The 20,745-nt window shown below is 48.6% G+C and overlaps 7 protein-coding genes across 8 annotated transcripts; 3 read left to right on the top strand and 4 right to left on the bottom strand.

Moving 5' to 3' along the window:
- Positions 1-3: 3 nt before the first annotated feature.
- BDBG_08413 lies at positions 4-3,710 on the bottom strand. Of its 2 annotated transcripts, none has more exons than XM_002621336.2 (3): positions 2,478-3,710; positions 1,713-2,406; positions 4-1,648 (listed from the first exon to the last, which is right to left on the bottom strand). In XM_002621336.2, exons 2-3 carry the CDS (start codon positions 2,362-2,364, stop codon positions 714-716), a joined length of 1,587 nt encoding a protein of 528 aa, XP_002621382.1. In that variant the 5' UTR covers positions 2,365-2,406; positions 2,478-3,710; the 3' UTR covers positions 4-713. The 2 variants fall into 2 exon arrangements, with proteins under 2 accessions (XP_002621382.1, XP_031580734.1); XM_031723548.1 differs by having other exon boundaries at positions 2,482-3,710.
- A 315-nt stretch (positions 3,711-4,025) lies between these two features.
- BDBG_08412 (acyl-CoA dehydrogenase) lies at positions 4,026-5,807 on the top strand (the record flags this gene model as incomplete). Its single annotated transcript, XM_002621335.2, has 3 exons — positions 4,026-4,126; positions 4,260-5,108; positions 5,215-5,807. 3 exons carry the CDS (start codon positions 4,026-4,028, stop codon positions 5,579-5,581), a joined length of 1,317 nt encoding a protein of 438 aa, XP_002621381.1. The 3' UTR covers positions 5,582-5,807.
- Positions 5,808-6,258: 451 nt separating this feature from the next.
- On the top strand, positions 6,259-9,780 carry BDBG_08410 (GPI-anchored wall transfer protein 1). The gene is made up of 2 exons (XM_002621333.2): positions 6,259-7,997; positions 8,077-9,780. Exons 1-2 carry the CDS (start codon positions 7,890-7,892, stop codon positions 9,499-9,501), a joined length of 1,533 nt encoding a protein of 510 aa, XP_002621379.1. The 5' UTR covers positions 6,259-7,889; the 3' UTR covers positions 9,502-9,780.
- On the bottom strand, positions 6,598-7,160 carry BDBG_08411 (cupin domain-containing protein; the record flags this gene model as incomplete). Its single annotated transcript, XM_002621334.1, has 2 exons — positions 6,598-6,888; positions 6,930-7,160. 2 exons carry the CDS (start codon positions 7,158-7,160, stop codon positions 6,598-6,600), a joined length of 522 nt encoding a protein of 173 aa, XP_002621380.1.
- Positions 9,645-16,642, bottom strand: BDBG_08408 (3',5'-cyclic-nucleotide phosphodiesterase). Its single transcript, XM_002621331.2, has 3 exons — positions 15,052-16,642; positions 14,010-14,707; positions 9,645-13,934 (listed from the first exon to the last, which is right to left on the bottom strand). Exons 1-3 carry the CDS (start codon positions 15,139-15,141, stop codon positions 13,010-13,012), a joined length of 1,713 nt encoding a protein of 570 aa, XP_002621377.1. The 5' UTR covers positions 15,142-16,642; the 3' UTR covers positions 9,645-13,009.
- Positions 9,847-12,517, top strand: BDBG_08409 (amidase). The gene is made up of 3 exons (XM_002621332.2): positions 9,847-10,110; positions 10,234-10,808; positions 10,927-12,517. The coding sequence occupies exons 1-3, from the start codon at positions 9,974-9,976 to the stop codon at positions 12,120-12,122; spliced, it is 1,908 nt and encodes a 635-aa protein (XP_002621378.1). The 5' UTR covers positions 9,847-9,973; the 3' UTR covers positions 12,123-12,517.
- Positions 16,643-17,684: 1,042 nt separating the features above from the next.
- On the bottom strand, positions 17,685-20,320 carry BDBG_08407 (protein SSH4). The gene is made up of 3 exons (XM_002621330.2): positions 19,461-20,320; positions 19,064-19,369; positions 17,685-18,993 (listed from the first exon to the last, which is right to left on the bottom strand). The coding sequence occupies exons 1-3, from the start codon at positions 19,921-19,923 to the stop codon at positions 18,221-18,223; spliced, it is 1,542 nt and encodes a 513-aa protein (XP_002621376.2). The 5' UTR covers positions 19,924-20,320; the 3' UTR covers positions 17,685-18,220.
- Between the last annotated feature and the right edge of the window lie 425 nt (positions 20,321-20,745).

The raw sequence follows: 20,745 nt of genomic DNA, 5'->3' as shown, positions 1-20,745 counted from the left end.
TATGACAGCTATGTGTGCATATATATATCTACGATTAAGTGCTCTATTGTATACCTATGGAGAGGATGCATGAAAATGACACCTGCAAGTCCAGTCACAGTAGTGATGCTAATTCAGTTACGTTCGTCCACCGCCCGTCGACGCAAAATTCAATGGAAATAAAATTATCGTTGCTTCATAAATTAACCCACGAACCGTGGGAGCGGTCTAGGAACCCAGCAGACAGTGCAGCAAGGCATAAATCATAGACTAGTCAAGGGGAAACCACCGAGAGAAGTGGCACGTCGACTTACAGAGGGAGAAGAAAGGGAGGTAAAACGGGAGAAATGACGAGTCAGAGAAAGAAAGGGAAGCCATAAACACTGAAGAACATTGAAAGAAAGTGTATATACGAGGGACATTATAAGAAAGGTTACCGATAGAAAATTTCCCAGACATTGCCTTTGCACACAAAATGAGACCATATGGGGTACCTGCAGCCAATGTCGCAAAGTCATAAACCCGAGTAAAAACCAAAATAAATCCATAAACGCGTCCGTTATCAATCATCTAGTGAGCGAAGGAAAAAAAGAAAAAGAAAGAAAAAAAAAAAGAAAAGAAAAGAAAGAAAAAAGAAATACGAAATACGAAATACGAAAGAAAAGGAGGAAAAAAGATTGTTGGCCCCCTATTCTCCCAACACATTTTCTGTTGCAAAAACTACTCCAGCTTAGCTACTTGCCATTTCGAAGCGTACTCCCACCCAGGGATCGCCCAGTCTGCGAACCATAGGCAGGCGGCGGAGTAGGCGACGGGGATGGACCCCGAGGATGATAACGGTTGCCAGGAGTGAGGCCAGAAAAACCCGGGCTGGAACTCGACCTCGTGAACGGAGGGGGACCCTGCCCAGGGGTGCCGGAACTGAATGGTCCAGAGTCCCCGCCGCCAACAACAATCTGCTGCCCATCCTTCATGCGTCCCACAACCATTCCCTTTGCGACAGATTTAAGAACTGCTTTCCGCGATACTCCCGCTGCATCGATGTACACTAGACCAACATTCTTAACACCGCCAGCCAGCTCCGCTGTAAATTTCCCAGCCTCTGGGCCGTAGCGGTGGCCAACTATTGTAGTCGCTGCGAGCGGTCCTGATTGGAGAATATGTTTGGCACTTTGGTCAATACCATCTGCGATCGTCGAGAAGGCTATTAGGGATTTGTTCAAAATTCCGGGCTTGGAGTGGTGGTATATCGGTTGGCCGTTCTCGTCAAAGCCCCTAGGCGTTGAATCCGAACTTTTCTTGCCTGCAACCGAGGCGCCGAAGTTTTGAGCAATCCTGGTAACTTTACTGACAGTTTTAGATGATAACCCGGCCGCATTTCCTGAGAATGTATTGATCCTCCTCATACGTGCTTGCGTCGTTGGCGTAAACGTCAGGGGCTTCGCATTTGGCTTTGTTTTCTGGGTGAAGGTGTTTGCGCCGGACTGTAGAGACTTAGCAATATATGCGGAACCCGCAACCAGGAGCCGGGAGGCTGTGGCAGATGTTTGAACAATGGTCGACTTCGCATAGGCGGGGTGCCTCGCGGTTTGTAGATACTCGTCAGAAACGTTATGGACCGAAATATTGTTTCCTTGTCCTTCGGTGGGGAGTTGTATTTCGACCGGATCTATCAGTTAGAGTTAGAAATCTACTTGCGGAGATAGGTAGATAATTATTATATTGGGACATACTCTTCGAACCGTGTTTCACATCCGCATCCTCCACAACATTGAAACCTTCTGTCAACTCACCAACGACGCTCCCGTTCTCCTCGTCGATGAGGACGATCTGACCAGGTTGGTGCTTCGGAGGCGGCTTCGAAGGCTGCTTTGAAGGCGGCTTTTCGTTCCCCGTCCCGACATATCCTTCCCCAGGGGCATAGGTGGCAGGGTTGTATGGGGCAAATTTGGGGGGCGGAGATCGCTCGAGAAACGCAGTACATTGGGCGAGGATGGTTTCGAAGGTATCCACGTCTTCCTGGGACACCTGGCCTGGGCCACTACCAATTTGCGGGAATTGGATCCGCGTGAATGCTCCTGCATTTGGGCCTAGGTCCCAACGGGGGATGAGGTAACTGTTTGGCGGCTGGTGGTATATCTGGGTCGTTGCGGGCAGCGGCAGATCCAACTCTGGTGGGAGGTGAAGGTGGAGGTAAAAGTCCTCTTCCGGTGGCTGAGAGGCTAGCTCAGGATCCGTAGGCGGGTAGGAAGTCGGGACCATCAGGAGCGAGAGGGTCTGGGGACCTGACGGGGTGAGCTCCGACTCATTTCCATCTTGAATGTGGAACGCCTGGATATTGTCAATGCTGAAGAACAAACGAGGATCGTAAGGACCCCGAGACATTTTCTCGAAAGGTATGCAAGCGACGCGCTGCAGAGACTGAATCTATTAAAAACGAGGTTAGAAAAGAGAATAATTTGGGGGGAGATTCATGGTTATATGACCGCGGTGCGTACTGACTGAAGATAGGAGACTAAGTATATAAATGTCAGCAGGGATGATGCCAGGGGGTTGGAAATGTGGCACGGTAGGTGGAGGGGGAGGGTGACCAAAAGAAATGTGAGGCCAAGGCAAGAACGGAGTAGTAGTATACGCGGCGTATGTGAAACCAGGCGGCACAAGGAAACAAGGAGGGGTTCGCTTTCAAATTGCAACAATGAAAGAAAGCCTGATATTTCTCCCCTGGTTGCTGGATATCTCCTGGAAAAAGCGTTGGATGGGTTGTCGTTTGTTCGGCGGCGGGGAGAGGATTTATTTAATATAGAGGGAGGGGTTTCGCTGCTTCAGCCACATCCGCGCCGTCACCGCGTGTCTTGGCAGGTGTAGTAGCACAACTCAGGAATTTTTAGAATTGGCGCTGCAGGTTTTATATTTGGCCCTGCCTGCGTCCGTCACGGCGACAACACAGCTTGGCACGGCATCATTGGCGAAGAATTGTGAATCCTGCTACAGGACAGCCTAGACAGGGACTAGGGATGATGTCACCAGCGCCTATCACCAGGCGACCCAAGTCTTCCAGCAAGGTTGGAACGCCACAGGTTGTGGCTGGTGGCCTGGCCAGAGGTTTGTATCAAGCCTTGAGAACTGTTAAAGTTCATTCGGGAATTTTACTGTTTGCCCTGCCGCAATATCATAGCCCAGCTCCCGTGTTACTTTGATGGGATGGATCAGACGTTGTCCTGGGAGGCGCAGTTCTATCAACGCCCACCAGATATTCCATCATATCCTGAAGGCCATGCACCCCCATGATAATAAAAATCCTAGTTCTAGGATAGACAAAAGGTGAAACATGTATCCTGTGCCAGATGTCGTTGCATTATTTCATCCTGTCCAGCAGAGTTAGATGTCACAGGATTTTGTCGGGTGAGCCTCAGTAAGAATATGAATATCCCCTGAACATGGCGGGGAAAGTCTTCATTCTTTGGGAATTTGTGGGGATTTACCACTGTCTGCCTGGGTATGATATCGATCGTCGGAAATCATCGATGTCCAGTATTGTGATAGCCATGAGCAGTCTAGAGATAGGACTCTAGCACTTTGATTTGACAAAGGCCCATAGTTAAGTTACCCCATAACCTGTTATATAAGCACCTTGCTTGGATTTGGGTCAGATCGGCTGATCTAACTGATCTTTCTCTCTTGCTTCTTCTTTTTACTGCTCTGTCTTCTATGATAGCGGTCTATCATTCAGCGTTGACAAGATTTCTATATAAATATACAGCGTATGTATAGTATATGAAAAGCGTAGCCTGGGGATATCAAGATCATGTGACATCTCCCACCGCAAATAGCCGAGGTTTAGCCGCTGCTCCACGTGCCCTGAGCTGGACGCCGAATTGTGTCGGGGCCAACCATCGAATTAATATTCAACGTCAACGTTCAACACTTCTTCTCTTGTAAATTTCTATACCGGACTGGATTTCCTACCACGAGCTGCTTCTCATTGCCTTTCTCTGCTGTTCACATTTGCTAAACGAGGGTGCCCTGTCGATATTACCGTTACTATGGCGTCAGTTGCCCGAGCTCTGCGGCCGCTCGCTAAAAGGCCTATCGCTTCGCTTCTTCCCACAGCGCGAAAGACTGTGCCCTCAAGGACTTTTCAATGGTATGATACCTACTTGTCCCTCAAATCCAAAAGGAGAAGATGGAGAATTCAATCTTTTTCATTTATCCTCTGGTAGAAATCATATGTATATCCAGCCCAATGGACCCTAATATCTTTTGGAAATATCTTGCAGCACCCGCTCGTTCTCTGCAACTCCCCGCCGCCGCGATGTCGACCTTACTTCTCTCACCCCTACTCCTATCACTCACTTATCCGAGACCGAGGCCATGATGGCTGAATCCGTAGCCAAGTTCTCCCAAGAACAGATTGGACCCAAGGTCCGCGAAATGGACGAAGCCGAAACCATGGACCCCGCCATTGTCGAGCAGCTCTTTGAACAGGGATTGATGGGTGTGGAAATCCCGGAAGAATATGGCGGAGCCGGCATGAACTTCACGGCCGCCATTGTTGGAATTGAGGAACTGGCCCGTGTCGACCCCAGTGTCAGTGTTATGTGTGACGTCCATAACACACTCGTGAACACCGCCGTTCTCAAATTTGCCGATGCAGAGGGGAAGAGAAAGTGGCTGCCAAAGCTTGCCACGAATACTGTTGGATCATTTTGCTTGTCCGAGCCCGTCTCTGGATCCGATGCTTTCGCCCTGCAAACCAAGGCCGTAAAAACCGAGTCTGGATATAAGATCAATGGCTCAAAAATGTGGATCACCAACTCCATGGAGGCTGGATTCTTCATTGTGTTCGCCAATATTGACCTTAGCAAGGGATACAAAGGAATCACTGCGTTTATTGTGGAGAAGGGCACGCCAGGATTCAGCATCGCGAAGAAGGAGAAGAAGCTCGGCATCCGCGCCAGCAGCACCTGTGTCCTCAACTTTGATGATGTGGAGATCCCCAAGGAGAATCTCCTGGGTGAGGAAGGCCAGGGCTACAAATATGCCATTAACCTTCTGAACGAGGGGCGAATTGGTATCGCAGCTCAAATGACTGGTCTCGCCCTCGGCGCCTGGGAGAACGCTGCCAAGTACGTTTTCACGTCTTTCTTTATTTTCTGTTTCAGAGTCTTAGCCACCTATCAATCTCCTGGGAGGGTAATTAAATGAACCAAATAACTGACTATGAAAAAATAGTTATATCTGGAACGACCGCCGCCAATTCGGTCAGCTGATCGGTGAATTCCAAGGCATGCAACACCAAGTCGCACAGGCGTATACTGAGATTGCCGCTGCCCGTGCTCTCGTCTACAACGCCGCTCGCAAGAAGGAAGCCGGCCAAGACTTCGTGCAAGACGCCGCTATGGCCAAACTCTACGCGTCGCAGGTTGCTGGGCGCGTCGCGGGCTCCGCGGTCGAGTGGATGGGCGGCATGGGCTTTGTCCGTGAGGGCATTGCTGAGAAGATGTTCAGAGATTCCAAGATTGGAGCTATCTACGAGGGAACGAGCAATATCCAGCTTCAGACAATTGCGAAGATGCTGCAGAAGCAGTATACGCAATAAATAATTAACGCATGAGAAAAAAAAAAGACAAGAGACAAAGGGAAAAAAAATTAAAAATTAAAAATTAAAAAATTGAAGAACGCAATAGGGCGCCATTTGGATGGAGGTTTCATGTTTGTAAATATATATACAGATTATATGTGTGTAAATACGTCTGTGGTAGAAGAGACAAGAAAACAAAACATTTTAAATTTTCATCTCCGGGACGATGGGATCAAAACAAAAAGCTTCCCTTGCCAAATTATTTCCAGGCTATCAGCGAATATATGCGTAAACAGGTATCTATATCAATCTATATGCAACAAGTGCCCGGTAGGACTGTTATCAAAAACGGTAGCAACCACCCAACCCCTTTTCGGTGACTTATAATTTATTTCTCTCCTTTTCCACGTATATTTTTACATCTCCAGGGACACAGCGTGAATGAAATATGATTTGGAGTCCCTCTCCCATCATCCTGCTGCTCTTTCCGCGTGGCATCCTAAACCCGGCGAGTTTTCTTCTGCTTCGATCGCGATGCTCATCACATTATATTACTTTTAAAAGTTTCTCGGCTCTATTGGGGTCCAGGAACACATTATGGACTCCTAACGGGTGTTTCGTTGACCCGCATTCTGGTGCGTGATGCATTAGCTCATCTGGTCATAGGATACGAAGGAATAGTGGATCGGGGAAAAGGGGCCGGGGGAAACTTTATATTGATAGCCGCATCCATGGATCACTCCTTTCAAATTTTTATAGGAGATCCTAATGACGTTAGAAAGAGAGAGAAGGTAGAAAATAGCAATATATAAAACCAAACGAACTTACCTCAATTATATTTATTTTCACAAAGCAACCGTCCTTGTGATAAACACGCGCGCGCACCAAGAACAGCTCAACCATAGAAGTCTCCAGTGAAGGTTAAAGGTGTCATGGGCGAACAGCTTCAGGCCTTACCCTTTCTGTCTCAAAGAAAAGGCCCAAATCAACCAAACCACCAGATCAACAGAGCATTTCCCACCTTTATCACAACTTCAAGCTTTCTTCGGAGCCCCAGCCTTGTCAGCGGCTGCTGCAGAAGCCATTGACGACATCGACGATGCAGCCGTGAGATCCCTTGCTTCCAACAGGGCGCATGGCTGGATAAAAACCACCATGGTAACGGGTTCCGTCGAGCTCATGTTCTTCAACCTATGCATCGTCGCCCTCTGCACCAAGACATCCCCCTTTCTCAAGACCCTGGACTCGCCCGAGTCTAGCAATAGTTCAAGGCTCCCCTCAATTACCATTCCGGTATCAACGTTCAATGTACGATGCATGTGAGACTGCGCGCCCGGTTTGGTAACTATGGTTCGCATGACCGTACCGTTGTTAATAACGATCCCTCCTGGGTTGGCGAGGCGGTTGCTGTAGATTTGGAGATCGGTGTTTGCGCAGAGGGATGTGGGAAAGCCTTCGGTTGCATATTGGGCTTGAAAATGCTCAGACCGCCTGGGTATTCCGCATCCGGGACAGTGGTGGGGATGGAAGCATCGAAGACTGAGGCACCTGAGGCATCATGTGTGGTTATGAAACGTTGAGGAGATTGTTCAGGCATTTCGCTGGGTTTATTTTCTTCACACCTTTTCTCGCTTTTAACTGGACGTTTCCTTTTTGTTCATCTGGTAGTGGAAAGAAGGGTATAAAGGGTTTATAAAGGGTTCGAGGTAGCTCCTTATAAGAGTTGGGGATATCGGGTAGATATCTGAATGCAGGCACGCTACCCCTCTCCCCCTCAGACTCATTATTGTCAAGGATTATTGAGATCATCCCTCGACTAGCAAATCACTGCCCACAGAGCGACGAAGCGAACTGGCATTCGCGGCCAGTTTGGACAGCTTCAGGAACTCGCCGGCCGTCTACATCGCCATATATCTTCTGAGATGGGGATTTGTATGTATGTATAGTACAAATTTTGCTGAAGCTGTCCTTGCACCGCGGTCGGGTTATATATATATCCCAATCTAGAGCACAGGCAAGAAATTTGCAAAAAGTAACCTAATGTAAAGTTATTCTTGAAAACCCCCTTGTTATTAGATGTTTAGCCGCGATGTCTTGGCATTGATGTCAGCGCCAAAAAAAAGTTATCCGCGCGTTTTCAACATCGTGTCCTTTTATAGATATCAACAACGATAACGTGGCATTTTCTGACAACAGCATACATGTCCTTCTACCGCAAGCGCTCTATATAACTGTGAGCTGTGTGCCACAAGCTATACAATGCCATTTCAATTTTGATTACACATGACACCGACAAGGTGATTCACATTCCAACGAGGGGACAACAATGCCGCAGGCACCACCACAGTCCTACAAGGACCGAAAGGAGGCCTTCGTGTCTAACCTATCCGGCGGCAGTATATTAGAGATTAATGCCGTAACGCTCGTTGCACCGGTAAGCTAGAGATTGTGAATGAGATTTTGCTCTTGACTATCCAAAATTGAAGAGCTAACATTCAACCGTTCTTACCTAGGCCGCAGTACTCCTCTGGTCCTCTCTCCAATCCCGCAAGTCTTTCTTCACCCCCTATTTACCCGCATCATTAATCGTGGACTTCCTCCTCAATGTCGCGGCAATCCTCTTTGCCTCAACTCTTTATTCGTCCAATCCCCTCATCCTCAACGTCCTCCTCATCTCACCCGCGATTTTATTACTCTTGGGCCCAAAACGAAGCCAACCGGCGCAAAAAGCCAAACCCCCACCTACATCCTTAAAGCCTTCAGAAAATGCTGGGAAAGATCCGAAAACGGCTTCAAATACACTAGATCCCGTTCCAATCCGCCCGTTCCTCACCACATACCGCGGCGCCATGATGATAGCAACATGCATGGCCATCCTTGCTGTCGACTTCGGCATCTTCCCCCGGCGATTTGCCAAAGTAGAAAACTGGGGCACCTCGCTTATGGACCTGGGTGTTGGATCGTTTGTCTTCTCCGGGGGTGTGGTATCGACTCGGTCCATCCTCAAGAGCCAGAGTGCATCCTCGTGCAGTAGTGGATCACTGCCCAAAAGGCTCCTCGGTTCGGCCCGCCACACTATCCCGCTCTTTGTCCTTGGCATGATCCGACTCTACAGCGTAAAGGGGCTAGATTATGCAGAACATGTGACGGAATATGGCGTTCATTGGAATTTTTTCTTCACGCTGGCGTTCTTGGGTCCCTTCGTGGAGATTTTCCATTCGTTAACGGCAATTATTCCGTCCTACGAGGCGCTATCTATACTGGTTGCCATTGCATATCAAGTTACGCTCGAGTCGACGGATCTAAAAAAGTACATTCTAGTATCGCCTCGAGGTCCGTCTCTTCTTTCGAAGAACCGCGAGGGGGTATTTTCACTTTTGGGTTACCTAGCAATCTTCCTCGCCGGACGCGCTACGGGTTTAAGAGTCATGCCCCGAGAAACCTCCTCCTCCCCCTCCAAGACGCCTTACCAAGCACGAAAGTCCCTACTTATCCGCCAGGCAATCTGGTCCATTATCTGGACTGCATTATTCTCCTTCAATTCCCTCCACATGTTTGGGTATGGCGGAGGCATACCCGTTTCGCGTCGGCTGGCAAATTTACCATATGTCTTTTGGGTAGCGGCATTCAACAACTCGCAGCTCTTCCTTTTCTGCCTTGTTGAGACGTTATTCTTCCCGTCAGTGTACAAGGCGACTGACAAGGCGAGCGAGGAGGAGCGAAGTCGGTTTGCGACAAGCAGGATCATGCGTGCGTTCAACGGCAATGGTTTAGCGATTTTCTTGATTGCAAATCTCCTTACTGGCGCGGTTAATATGGGGATGAATACTTTGGATGCGGACAAGAGTACTGCAATGGCTGTATTGGTTGGATATGCTATTGTCTTAACGGGCGCGGCGCTGGCCATGGACGAATGGAATTTGAAGTTGAAATTATGAAGCAGAGTAATAATTTTGGGATAGTCGGTTTATTTCAATTGTATAATACGCGATATAGGTTATCATAATTATTTGGTTTGTTATCGTTCAAGCCGTCAATTATCTCTAACGTCTACTCTACAAACCACTATTTACGAGCAATGCCCTATATTTATTTCCCCACTCCATAAACAAAAAGTAGTGAACGTCAGTTGCCTCATCGCATTTTATGCCATCATACTAGGTGGCGGCGGCGCATCCCTTGAGCTTATTATCAACCAATCAGCGTCTTTCAACTAGCCTGGTCTGGCCCGCTTCAGGGGAACCTCGGCAGAACCAACCACAGAACAACATCTATTATTGCGTATATAAGAGCAACGGCCGACGGGAGACACATTTTCCAGTAGTTACTCCGTACTCCGTACAGTACTACTAGTCCCTCCTCACCCACTCACTAGGCAGAGAAACATAGTTACTAAATAGCTCTACAAACATGGCTGGAACATCGGAAACATCCCATCGATTCCACGATTACCCCATTCCCCGCGAAGGGCCCGACGTCCCCTTGAAGTATCCCCCGGCGTCGAACCCCATACTCCGGGGCCGCTTGCTGGAGCTAGGCGCCTCATTGTTAGTAATTCCCGACTCTCTAATAATTATGCCTATCTCCCCTTTTCCTCTCGTGTTCTTAAAAAAAATAAAAAAAAATAAAAAAAATAAAGCTAATTCTAAAGTTCATTTTTCCTTGGATAGGGTCTGCTCCTCAAATGCCCTCCAAGCTTATCTCTGGCGCAATGCAGGTTTCAACGTCGTGCGCGAACTCCCCGCCCTGAAAGACTATCCACCCCGATATGACCCTACCGTCACCCCTATCGCGGATTCTTCTACAGCCCATCAATCGAGCCTTCCCCTGCCAACCCAGAAGCGAGATGGCCAGGGCTACTACACCTCAGCCGACTACCATGCGCTGTATCTGTCCGGCGACCTGACACCCACGGCGGTCGTGGAAGCGCTTTTTCCTCTCATTCGCCGTGATGTGAACCCGCCCGGCGAGCATTCTCTTGCCTTCCTTGAGTCTAAGATTGATATCATCCGTGCTGCGGCTGCAGCCTCGACGGAGAGGTACAAGACTGGGAAGCCGTTAGGTCCCTTGGATGGGGTGCCTGTCGCAGTTAAGGATGAAGTAGACCTCGAGGGCTACAAGCGGACGTTAGGGAGTCGGTTAGATTTCACGGGGAAGACGAACCGGACGGCGTGGTGTGTTAAGAAGTGGGAGGAGGCCGGGGCAATTGTTGTCGGGAAGACTAGCATGCATGAATTGGGTCTTGGTAAGATATACATTTCCCCTTATATTTCCAATTCTTAATTTTGCTAGATTTATCTGTGATATCGCAGTTTGACCGCTTTCCTACCAATCCCGAAACTGACTGATTAATTCTTTTCTAGGCACCACGAACAACAATCCCTTTACAGGGACCCCGAGAAATCCCCACAACAAAGACTACTATACCGGCGGCTCTTCAGGAGGCTCTGGATATGTTGTTGGCGCTGGCCTGGTACCCATTGCCCTGGGAGCCGACGGTGGTGGCTCAGTCCGTGTCCCGGCTGGCTTCTGCGGCATCTATGGCATTAAAACCTCCCATGGCCGAGTCTCTGGACACCCGACCTGTGGAATAGCCACGACCACCGGCGTTTTCGGAACGATGACCTCCAGCCTCGACGACTTAGCATTATCGTACCGAATCATGGCTAGCCCCGATCCGGAATCAATGCCATCTTCCTCCTTCCCAGATCCCCTCTCCACCATCCCATCCAGCGACACCCTAGCCTCCCGGCCCAAGGTAATCGGCATTTTCCGCGACTGGGTCAACCGCGCCGACCCAGCCGTCCTCAGCCTCTTCAACAACGCCATCGACTACTACCGCGACCACCAAAACTACACTGTCCTCGACATCTCCATCCCCTTCCTCCCCGAAGGCCAAAAAGCCCACGCCCTCACCATCCTCGCCGAGATCTCCTCAACAATCACCCCCGAGCAAATCCGCCAACTAACCCCCCAGAACAAAGTCCTCGTCTCCATCGGCAGCAACCAGGCGGCCGCCCGCGACTTCCTCGCCGCCCAACGCATGCGCAACCTCCTCATGTCCCACCTCGCGCATCTGTACCAGAAACACCCGGGCCTGATCATCGCGACGCCCACGACCCCGATGCCCGGCTGGAAAATATCCAAGGGCGACGCGGACCTCGTGTCGGGCGTTAGCGATGAGAACTCCAGCCTGCGCGCGATGGAGTATGTGTTCCTCGCGAACTTTACGGGCTGTCCGGCTCTTTCGAGGCCCATGGGCCTGGTTGAGGGACCCGGTGTTCCTGTGGGTCTTATGGGGATGGGCGAGTGGGGGAGTGAGGAGATGCTGATTGAGTGGGCGAGGGATGGGGAGGGAATGTCTGTGTTGAGTCCTGAGGGTGGTGGCGACGCTGCTGCTGCTGCTGCTGCTGCTGCTGAGACGGCGGCTGGAAGCAAGGGTGTTGTAAAGGTTCCGGATGTTGAGAAAGGTGGGAAGTGGGTTGATGTCATTGAGGTCGCTCGTGGCTCTGGGGGACAGGAGGCCGCTTCGCCTGCTCTTAATTCGCTATGGTCTTAGCTATCCTTCGTGTTGCTACGTGGAGTTTGGCTGACGGGGTGTGTGTGTGTGTGTGTGTGTGTGTGTATGTTATTCAAGGGGGATTGTATAGATATGGTCGTCGCCCAGTTTTAAATGTACAGTAATAAACCCAAAGTTAAATAGTATGTTAATAGCAATTGCTTTCCTTTCCCATTTTGCTTAGTTCCCATGAGATGAAATTTGGGGGATGAGTATGCAGGCACTCTAAAAATACAGATAGGGCGGGAAATGTCCCAAAAAGGGAACAACTAACTGCCAAAAAGTGCTATCCCGATTCGCACCAATGGGCCGACGTTATCAAAAAGAATAATGGAGAAAGCAAGTATAAAAAGGAGCCCCCGGGCAAGAAAGCCTGTGATCATCAAATACACAGAGTCCATATCGGTGGTTAGCCCACAGGGGAACCCAAAGTTTGACCCTCTCTAAGAAAATAGAAACAAACAAGAAAAATATCCATTTCATATCCTGGGCGTTAAAATCGGAGACACATTAGCCAACACCATAAAGGAACATCAAAATCCGAGAGTTTCCTGTTCCCCTGAAACTAGAGGGAAGAAAAGGCATAAGGAAAAAAAAAGAAAAAAAAGAAAAAGAAAAAGAAAAAGAAAAAGAAAAAGAACGACCCATGCGCTGCTGGGGATATATCCAAGTCAACTGACAACAAAAGGATTGTTTGCATGTAGAATCAAAACGTAACCCAAATAGTCCATCCAATTCTCCCTCAAATTTTATAAACCGAGCGCAGGTCTTTGTCTCTTTTTCAAACAAAGGACATAAAAGGGACGGAAAAAAACGAACCCCTGAAAAGAACCCCCAAAACAGTCACCAAAAAATTCAAACAACCTAAAATGACCCCCAAAAGAAAATCAAATAAAAACCTCCTCCCCAGACAACGGCGCATAAAACTCACAACCCAACGCGGCATCCTCATTATGCGCCCGCAGCTCATCCAGTATCACCTCCCGCGGCGATAGACCATCAGTAAGCGAATCCTTAACATGGATGATATAAACCCGCAGCCCGGCTAGCGGTTTCCGACCTCTGTCCATGGCGGATCTCGTGCGCTTCGCAGGTTTGTGGTGTGAGCTTATCTCTGGCGTATCTCTGCTCTTCTCTACGCCAACTTCATCATTAGCATCATAGCCATTCTCGTCGTAAGCATGGTCATCGTGGTCATCATCGTCGTCGTCGTCGCCCATCGGGGTGCCGGATCCGGGTGGTGTGGTAGGCTGTGCATCGTCTGGTTTCACTGCTTCAGCGGGTGCATGATGACGGGAGCCGGAAAAGCGAGTGGTTCGCCACTTAGAGCGGGATGAGGAGCTTGTCCGTCGACTTTGTGATCGGGGCGGGGTGCTTTTAGGGCTGGTAGGTTCATTCAATATCGGGTCGGAGGCGGTAGCGTGCTTGCGCTTTCGTGAAGCCGTGTCGCTGAATTCGGGGTCTGTGGCTCTCGATACTTTGGCAGCGAGGACTTGGAGTTCAGCGATGAGATGGCGTGGGCATAGATGACCGTATAGAGAACTGTCTTCGACGCAGTCCATGTAGGAGCATTCGATGAAGATGGCGCGGAGGGAGCCGTTGGCGACCTTGGGGGCGGCGATTTCCCATACTTTCTCATTTCGGGGATCGAGGGATATGCTGTCCGGTTCAATGTCGCCGAAGACGATGATTTCTGCTCCCGAATAGTCGTCGCGGAGGAAGAAGGCTGAGCTTTCTACGCTTGCCAGAGAGCTGGCTTTACCGCTAGAGCTAACCGCACACGGCGCTTGATGATTGGGAGTGTATGATCGACTAGAAAGAGATGATTTTATTTTAGCATGTTGTCATGTCCTTTTACTCCGGCCCGAATGAGACTGGAAAACTTACGCCAGATCCTGCGTGTCTATCGAGACTCTCCTTGAAGGAAGGCATCCAGACTCCGTAGTGAATACTGTACTTTCAGCTCGATGATATTGGCTTGTTTCTGGATGATACCGCTGCGCACAACGTCCATGGCTAACACTTAAACACTTAGCAAGTATCCCCTCGCATGCCCTAATATAGCCACGACCCTCCGCACGACCCAGTCTGGGATTCCCTCCATCAACTAGCCGATGGTAAGTGATCAGACCGGCCCCACCATCTTCATCAGACAGGTTCGGCCACGTAATGTCATTAAAAATGTGATTCTTGATCGCAGCAATAGTTGGCGGGAGGGCAGCGACAATTTTGGGATTTGACTGGGCTTCCACCAATGGGGTATTCATGGCTAGACCGGCGAGATGGTCCAGATGAGGATGCGTGATAAATACGGATGAAATGATTTCGCGGAAGATATAGGCTGCATTGGCTCCGGTGGTAGTATTTGGAAGTTCAAGCCCTGCAAAAGGTCCCTCAGTCATGCGTAATTTAACATCTGTCGATTTCTCATCTTTGGCGGAGCTGGAATTCTCTAGAGCTCGAATGATTCCTCCTAAAAGCGTTCCTGCATCTATGGCTATAACAGAGCCTGCCGACCAGTTTGTAGCTGTCGAACGAACTAGTAGTGCTGAAACAATGTCTTCTCGTGGCCCGCCTGAGGAACCCTACATGCCGGGATACAATCAGTGTCGTTCTATGTAATATGTATCGGCCAAAGAAAACTAATTGAAGGGGAATGAAGATAAACCACATACTCAGCCAGGTAAGAGAAAAACAGAATAGGAGGTGTGAGAGGGTGAACGAACAGCAGTAAGTTCAACAGTTGAAACTGGAATTGATAAAGGGTGGTTTTCCTTACGAAGAAATATCAAAACAAATTCACCAGAGTGCATTATTGTCTCCGCGCAGACCAGACAAAAGACAAAAGACAAAATAAAATAAAGTAAAGTAAAATAAAGTAAGTAAATAGAATAGAACAAAATAAATAAAAAAAACCAGGCTAACTCACCAGCACAATAACATGAAACGAACTCTTCCGCTGTGCCTCCGAACTCTGATCCCGTCTCGCTCTCCGCCCCTGACCGCCATTACGATGCATTGCGCGCGGCGGGGTGCGGGTTGGGGAGTGTTTGCCGTGAGCTCGACCAACTCGGACAGATCACATAAGCATCAAGCCTCTGTTTCTCGTGGTTTCCTTTTCTCGTCTTTCTCTTTTCCTTTCTGACGATTCAGTCACCGTCCACTGCGCATAGTGCGGGATTTTAAAAAAGAAAAAAGGAATCGAATGGGCAATGGAAGCCCGTTCCAGCGTTTTTGGCTCTCTCCTGATATCCCAATGAGTAACTCCTGGAGGCGAGAACACGAATCCACCCTCCTCTGTTTTGCCCAATATCATATCCCACCTGTCAGCGCAGGAGGAATCTTACAAGGACGTTTCTATCCCTCACTCGCAACCCCCCCCCTTGGGTGTTTATTGTTTGTATATCACGATATCCTTCCTGTTCCTGTCCTCAACCCGCCTTGCGAGGCATGCGGGTCACGCGCTAGGGGGCTCTTTCCTGCGCTGTTGTTCTCCCTTCTGGAGAGATTCTTTATTTTAGTTATCAACAATGGTTAGTTTGTTTATATTGGAACTCCGGAGAGTAAAACAGAACGAGATCGAAAGTTAGCCGGTAACTCGTCTCGTCTCGTCTTGGCTTTGTCGCGCGTTTTCCGGTTGCAGTATTTTCCCCGCATGCGGGATTTATTTTAAGGTTTCTTAAAGACAGTTGCAGCAGTTGGTTGCTCCTCGAGGGGGGTGTGATTGAGCGGAGCAGGGGGGTCTGTTCCGGGGCGCGGAGGAGAGAGGATATATAGTGGTATGTAAGCGGGTGATAGTATTTTTTCCCTTTCCTTCCGTTGTCCGCAACAGGAGCTCAGGGGCTAGATAACATGGGGAACGAGGATAAGACGGTGACTCTTTTTTGGCTGATTGCGAAGTAGAAGAGGTGAGGACGACGGGAGGTTCGGTTGGGCTCAGCGTGACGTACGTAGGAGTCTAGTCTGGGGATTTAGCGTTTGAGGGGGGAGGCGAAGTGGATTTTGTTCTGTAGTTATTCTTCTTCCCTAGATGATATGATGAGAGGGTCGGGGTCAGCTCGCTGGAAGAGGCGGTTGTTTAGAATAGAATTGTCATGGAGAGGGAGGAATTGGAGCGGCAATTATTAATGTGTCTACAGGAGGTTCCGTTGTTGTCGCGGTCGTCAAGTCAACTTCAGCCGAAATGAATAACTGTTGTCTTTAGCAACTAAAATATCCATAGCGGCGAGTCTAGGATATTTAAACTAAATATCTAACTACCAATATATAGTACTCCGTATAGACAGTCCTGTTCCTCGACACTGACACTGACACAGATGGGGGTATTTATACCAAGATCTATTTAAATACCCTATAATAATACACCATTAATCAATCAAATACAGATTACTTCCTCTTGGGACCTACAATCGATCGGAATCCGCGGGCCGCCACACAGAAATCGAAACACTTTAAACTCCCAAACCTCCCATACTTACTACTAGCAGAATCAGCAAGAATTCGCGACCGGGGGGGGGCGGACAGGGGGAAATCCAATCGCAATCCTCGGATCTTCTTGCCCAAGACCAATAAATAAATCGGTCGGCAAAAAGACGCATGAATATCCCTCTACTCCGTACACACCTCAACTACAAAGAGCTAAACTCCTTCTTTGCCAGTAAAAAGTCGGTTCTAGCACTCCTTTGACCATTGCCATGGTATTCTAGGCGAGGAAGTGGGCGATCCCAAAGGCCAGAGCCGGGACGATCACTGTGGCAACTTCCCAAGGTGGCGATTGTTGGGGGGGAGGAGGCCATGAACAGCGCATTATATACGGAGTACAGCACCCTGCTGCGAGTGATGAGGTTGGTTGGTTGGATCTTCTCTTCTGTTCTGCGAGTTTTCAGCTTCTAGCGGGCTTCTGGTTGTTGGCTAGGCGGTATTCTCGAAGGATGGAATTTGTTCTGCCTACGTAGTACATTCTGGTTGGTTCCATCTTTCTTTATTTTGTTCTAGATAAATGTAGTCGAAAAATATTCCATGTGCCACATTACATTCATTCCGTTGCTCTTTGATTCATTGATGCGCCAAGTTAATTACAATTCGTGGAAAAGTGAACAATGACAGAATCAATAAGCTCGAGAGTTATAGTAAATAAATATGAGATGTCGGAAGCAAAACTCTTCTTCTCTTCTCCTCTCCCCCCACTCACACTCTGGACCTCAACTTCCCACATGGACCTACTCAGGAAAACACAGGAATTAAAACAAAATGAAAAATGAAAAATGAAAAATGAAAAAATGAAAAAATGAAAAAATGAAAAATGAAAAAATGAAAAATGAAAAAATGAAAAAAGAAAAAAAGAAAAAAGAAAAAAAGAAAAAAGAAAAAAAGAAAAATTAATGAAGAGATAACAAATAAAATAAAGCGTGTGGTATATGTATAACAGGAGGCAGATACAAATGAGAAAAACCGCGCACATGGCGTTTGTACAGAAATGATTGGTCTGCGCCTGGCAAATTCCACCATTTCCCACGGCTTCCAACTCCATCCAAACGCTCCAATCCTAAGCTCGTAAGATCAAAAAAAAAAAAAAAAAAAAAAAAAAAAAAAAAAAAAAGGAACAAAGCAAGGAAGTTTAAACACATTCATCCCGCCTTAACATGGCCGCTTTCCCTCCTCTTTACCTAGCAAGCTGTCCATTGCCCCGTAATCAAAGCTCACCATCCCTCACGCTGTTCAACTCAAACCACAGCAAAAAACAAAACAAACATGTGTAAAGTGGTGTCGTAAGGCGGACGTCGGAGGTATGAACATATACGAGGAGTTTGTTGTTAACGGTACCACCCGGTCAAAGCATAAACATAAAAATCAAAGGTAAATAAACCCGAGAACGCCTTCCCAAACCATGTTCGCTAAATCGACAATTGAGGAATTATAGTAAGGGAAAAAGTATATGAAAAGGGAAACAAGAAGAAAAAAAAAGAGCCTGTCCGATAAAAGGACGGTGTCCTTATGAGGAGGGAGATTGAACGAGGAGGGAGAAACAAAAACAATTGGGGGGAGAAGGTTAGCGCGACTAAAGCTGGACGAGTCGTATGTAATTAATGACTCTCGTGCTAGCGGCGGCCGCCGTCATTTCCTACAGCTGCATCGTAGCTAGGGATCGGAGGGCTTCTTGAGCCGCGTGGAGGAGGTGGATGTTGCTCGCCGTACTCACTGTGGGGCGGACTCTGTCGCGGGCTGGAGTATTCTGGAGGTGGAATAGCCGATGCCCTATCGGTGGGTTGCATCGTTGTTCCATCGTCCTGATCATCTGTTACGTTTGGCGCTCCACTGGACCCTTCGCCAACGTCTGCTGCGGCCGATACATGGGGAAGTTGGGCAAGAGAAATGTCCGTCGGAGATCGAACGGGACCGGGACTGGTGGGGTATGGCATCCTGATCGTGCCGCTGCGTGTCCGTGAATGGCCCGACTCATGCTGCCGCCATTGTGTGGACTGGTGGCCCTCGCGGCCCGTTTCCAGCAGAATACTACCTTGTTCACTCCCATAGGGAGGTGGGGGTGCTAGACTACCTGTCATTGGTGCGAGCCCCCATTTTTTGACGTTGGCCTCAATAAAAACAAATCCCATCTGTCCAAAGTTGACATGGACGGTGCAGGGTCCATTTGCTCCAACAGTAGGGAAGAAGTTCTGAGATTTTAGTCCTTGGGCGGCGTCGTCAAGCTTCTTCCCGTTGCGAGTGAAGAATATCGTTCCCGTGCGGGGCCGATAACCCACACCAATTACATCACCTTGGACATATTCGGGGCCGTAAGGAGCAGGATTGAAGGGTTGGTTATAGCGACGGTGTCCGGTGGATAAGTAGGCTACGGATGTTTTGTGGAAGCCTAGCAGACGAGATATGTTAGTCCGAATAATTGGCGTCACAACAGACGAAAATATAAACAAGTTCCATACCTGGCAATCGGAATAATGGGTATGGTTTTGTTGTCATGCCAATGCTTATAAGGCTGGTTTCGGGTTTATCATAGATCTTAGCTTCCCAATAATAAACTTCGTTTTGCTTGGGGACTGGTAAGTTGCTCTGGACGCTGCATTCTGAATCGAAAAATTCAATTTCAGTCCGAGCTTCCACAAAGCAATTAGCGATCTCTAGCTCCGGCTCAAATTCCCACGCAGAAACGCCTTTTTCTTGAATAGCTAAGAACTGTGAAAGGGAGATATCGGTTTGCATCGTCTCCGGTGGGTTTGCGTGAATGAAGGCTGTTTATTGTTTTCAAGCACATATTAGCCAATGAGAAGACCATGTGATGAAAGGATGAAGTGACATCTCCTCAAAGAAGTAGAGCCATACCTTTAGCCCTTAGGTATTCTGCCTGCTGAAGCTCATCCATCGTCTCCAGTGCCTCCGCCTCCTCCCTTGCAAACGCCTGCTCGTCGTCATATTCACCGGGTCTCCCGATCCGGTCGAGTATAATGCGACCCCGTTGGGTATATCTGAAAAAGAAGAAGATAGCAAGCACAATGATTGCAACACCCGCGGAACCAAAGGCAGAGAGAATCCCGATCAGGATGCCCTTGCCGGTAGAACCGATATTCCCGCCGAACCCATCCATGACATCTCCGTTCTGCTGCGGGAGCAGAGCGATACGGCGGTTTACAAGAGACTGAGCTAGCGTCGTGGCAGGCTGCCGTATATTTAGAGACGGCTCAGCAGACGGTTTGTGGACAGGTAGCGGAGACGGGGTGTTGGTGGGGAGGACGGACGTAGTGAGCGTTGACAGCGACAAGGTAACGCTCTCACGACTTGGCATCATTCATTGAGGAGCACTGAGGGGGCGGTCTGGTTGATAGGATATAGAGAAGAAAACAAGCACAACAGCCTCGAAATCTATAGAGAGGCCACGAATCAACTGGCTAGACAGCAGCAAAATCACGATGAGGAAGGTAGGTGAAAGCTGGAGAAAGGTGATGCTGAGTTGCAAGATTGGGGTTGAAGATGCCCTGGATGCTTGACTTGAGACATGGCAAGCGACGTGCATTTCTCTCTGCTGCGGCGTGCTGGGGCAATTCTGGCAATTCTTGGGCCGGCGATTGCTCGGTGGCGGGGACGGAGTAGGCGCTGACTAAGTGGCGCTGACATCATTTCCTATATAGGCGCTGCTTAAAATAACAATCCCTTGATTCCAGGCCTGGAGTGGGTTGAGCTCCAAAGTTACTACTTGTCTGGGTGCTAGATGTTTCTTTTCATTGTCGAGTGGGTTCTAGATGCAATTGTCCTGAAGCAACTAACTAATTTACTAATTTATTAGTTAATTGTTATGTTAACAGCCATGCCCTGTACAGAGGAGCACTGTATCCAAATTCTACTTTGGCGTTAGTTTGCCCAACTTGATCGCCTCTGTATTCGGGGAGCTTGGGTCCTACGGCGTCAAATAAAGGAATTGGCGAAAACTCCTACGTGTAAAGTGTTTGAGCTTGCATTCTCTACTTGGAGAGTCTGCCCTTGAACGTGTTTCAGGCGCATTGCTCAAACAAACCCCCAGATTCGTAACACAAATAGACTGTGCGCCTCTTTTTGTTTAACTATTACATATAGTTTACAGATTACTCCTCTTAAGATCTGGAGACCATGTGCA

The sequence above is a fragment of the Blastomyces gilchristii genome (genome assembly GCF_000003855.2).
Source record: "Blastomyces gilchristii SLH14081 genomic scaffold supercont1.23, whole genome shotgun sequence".
Lineage (NCBI taxonomy): Eukaryota > Fungi > Ascomycota > Eurotiomycetes > Onygenales > Ajellomycetaceae > Blastomyces > Blastomyces gilchristii.
The sequence above is the reverse complement of the archived record's forward strand: the minus strand, read 5'-3'. Positions and strand labels throughout refer to the sequence as shown.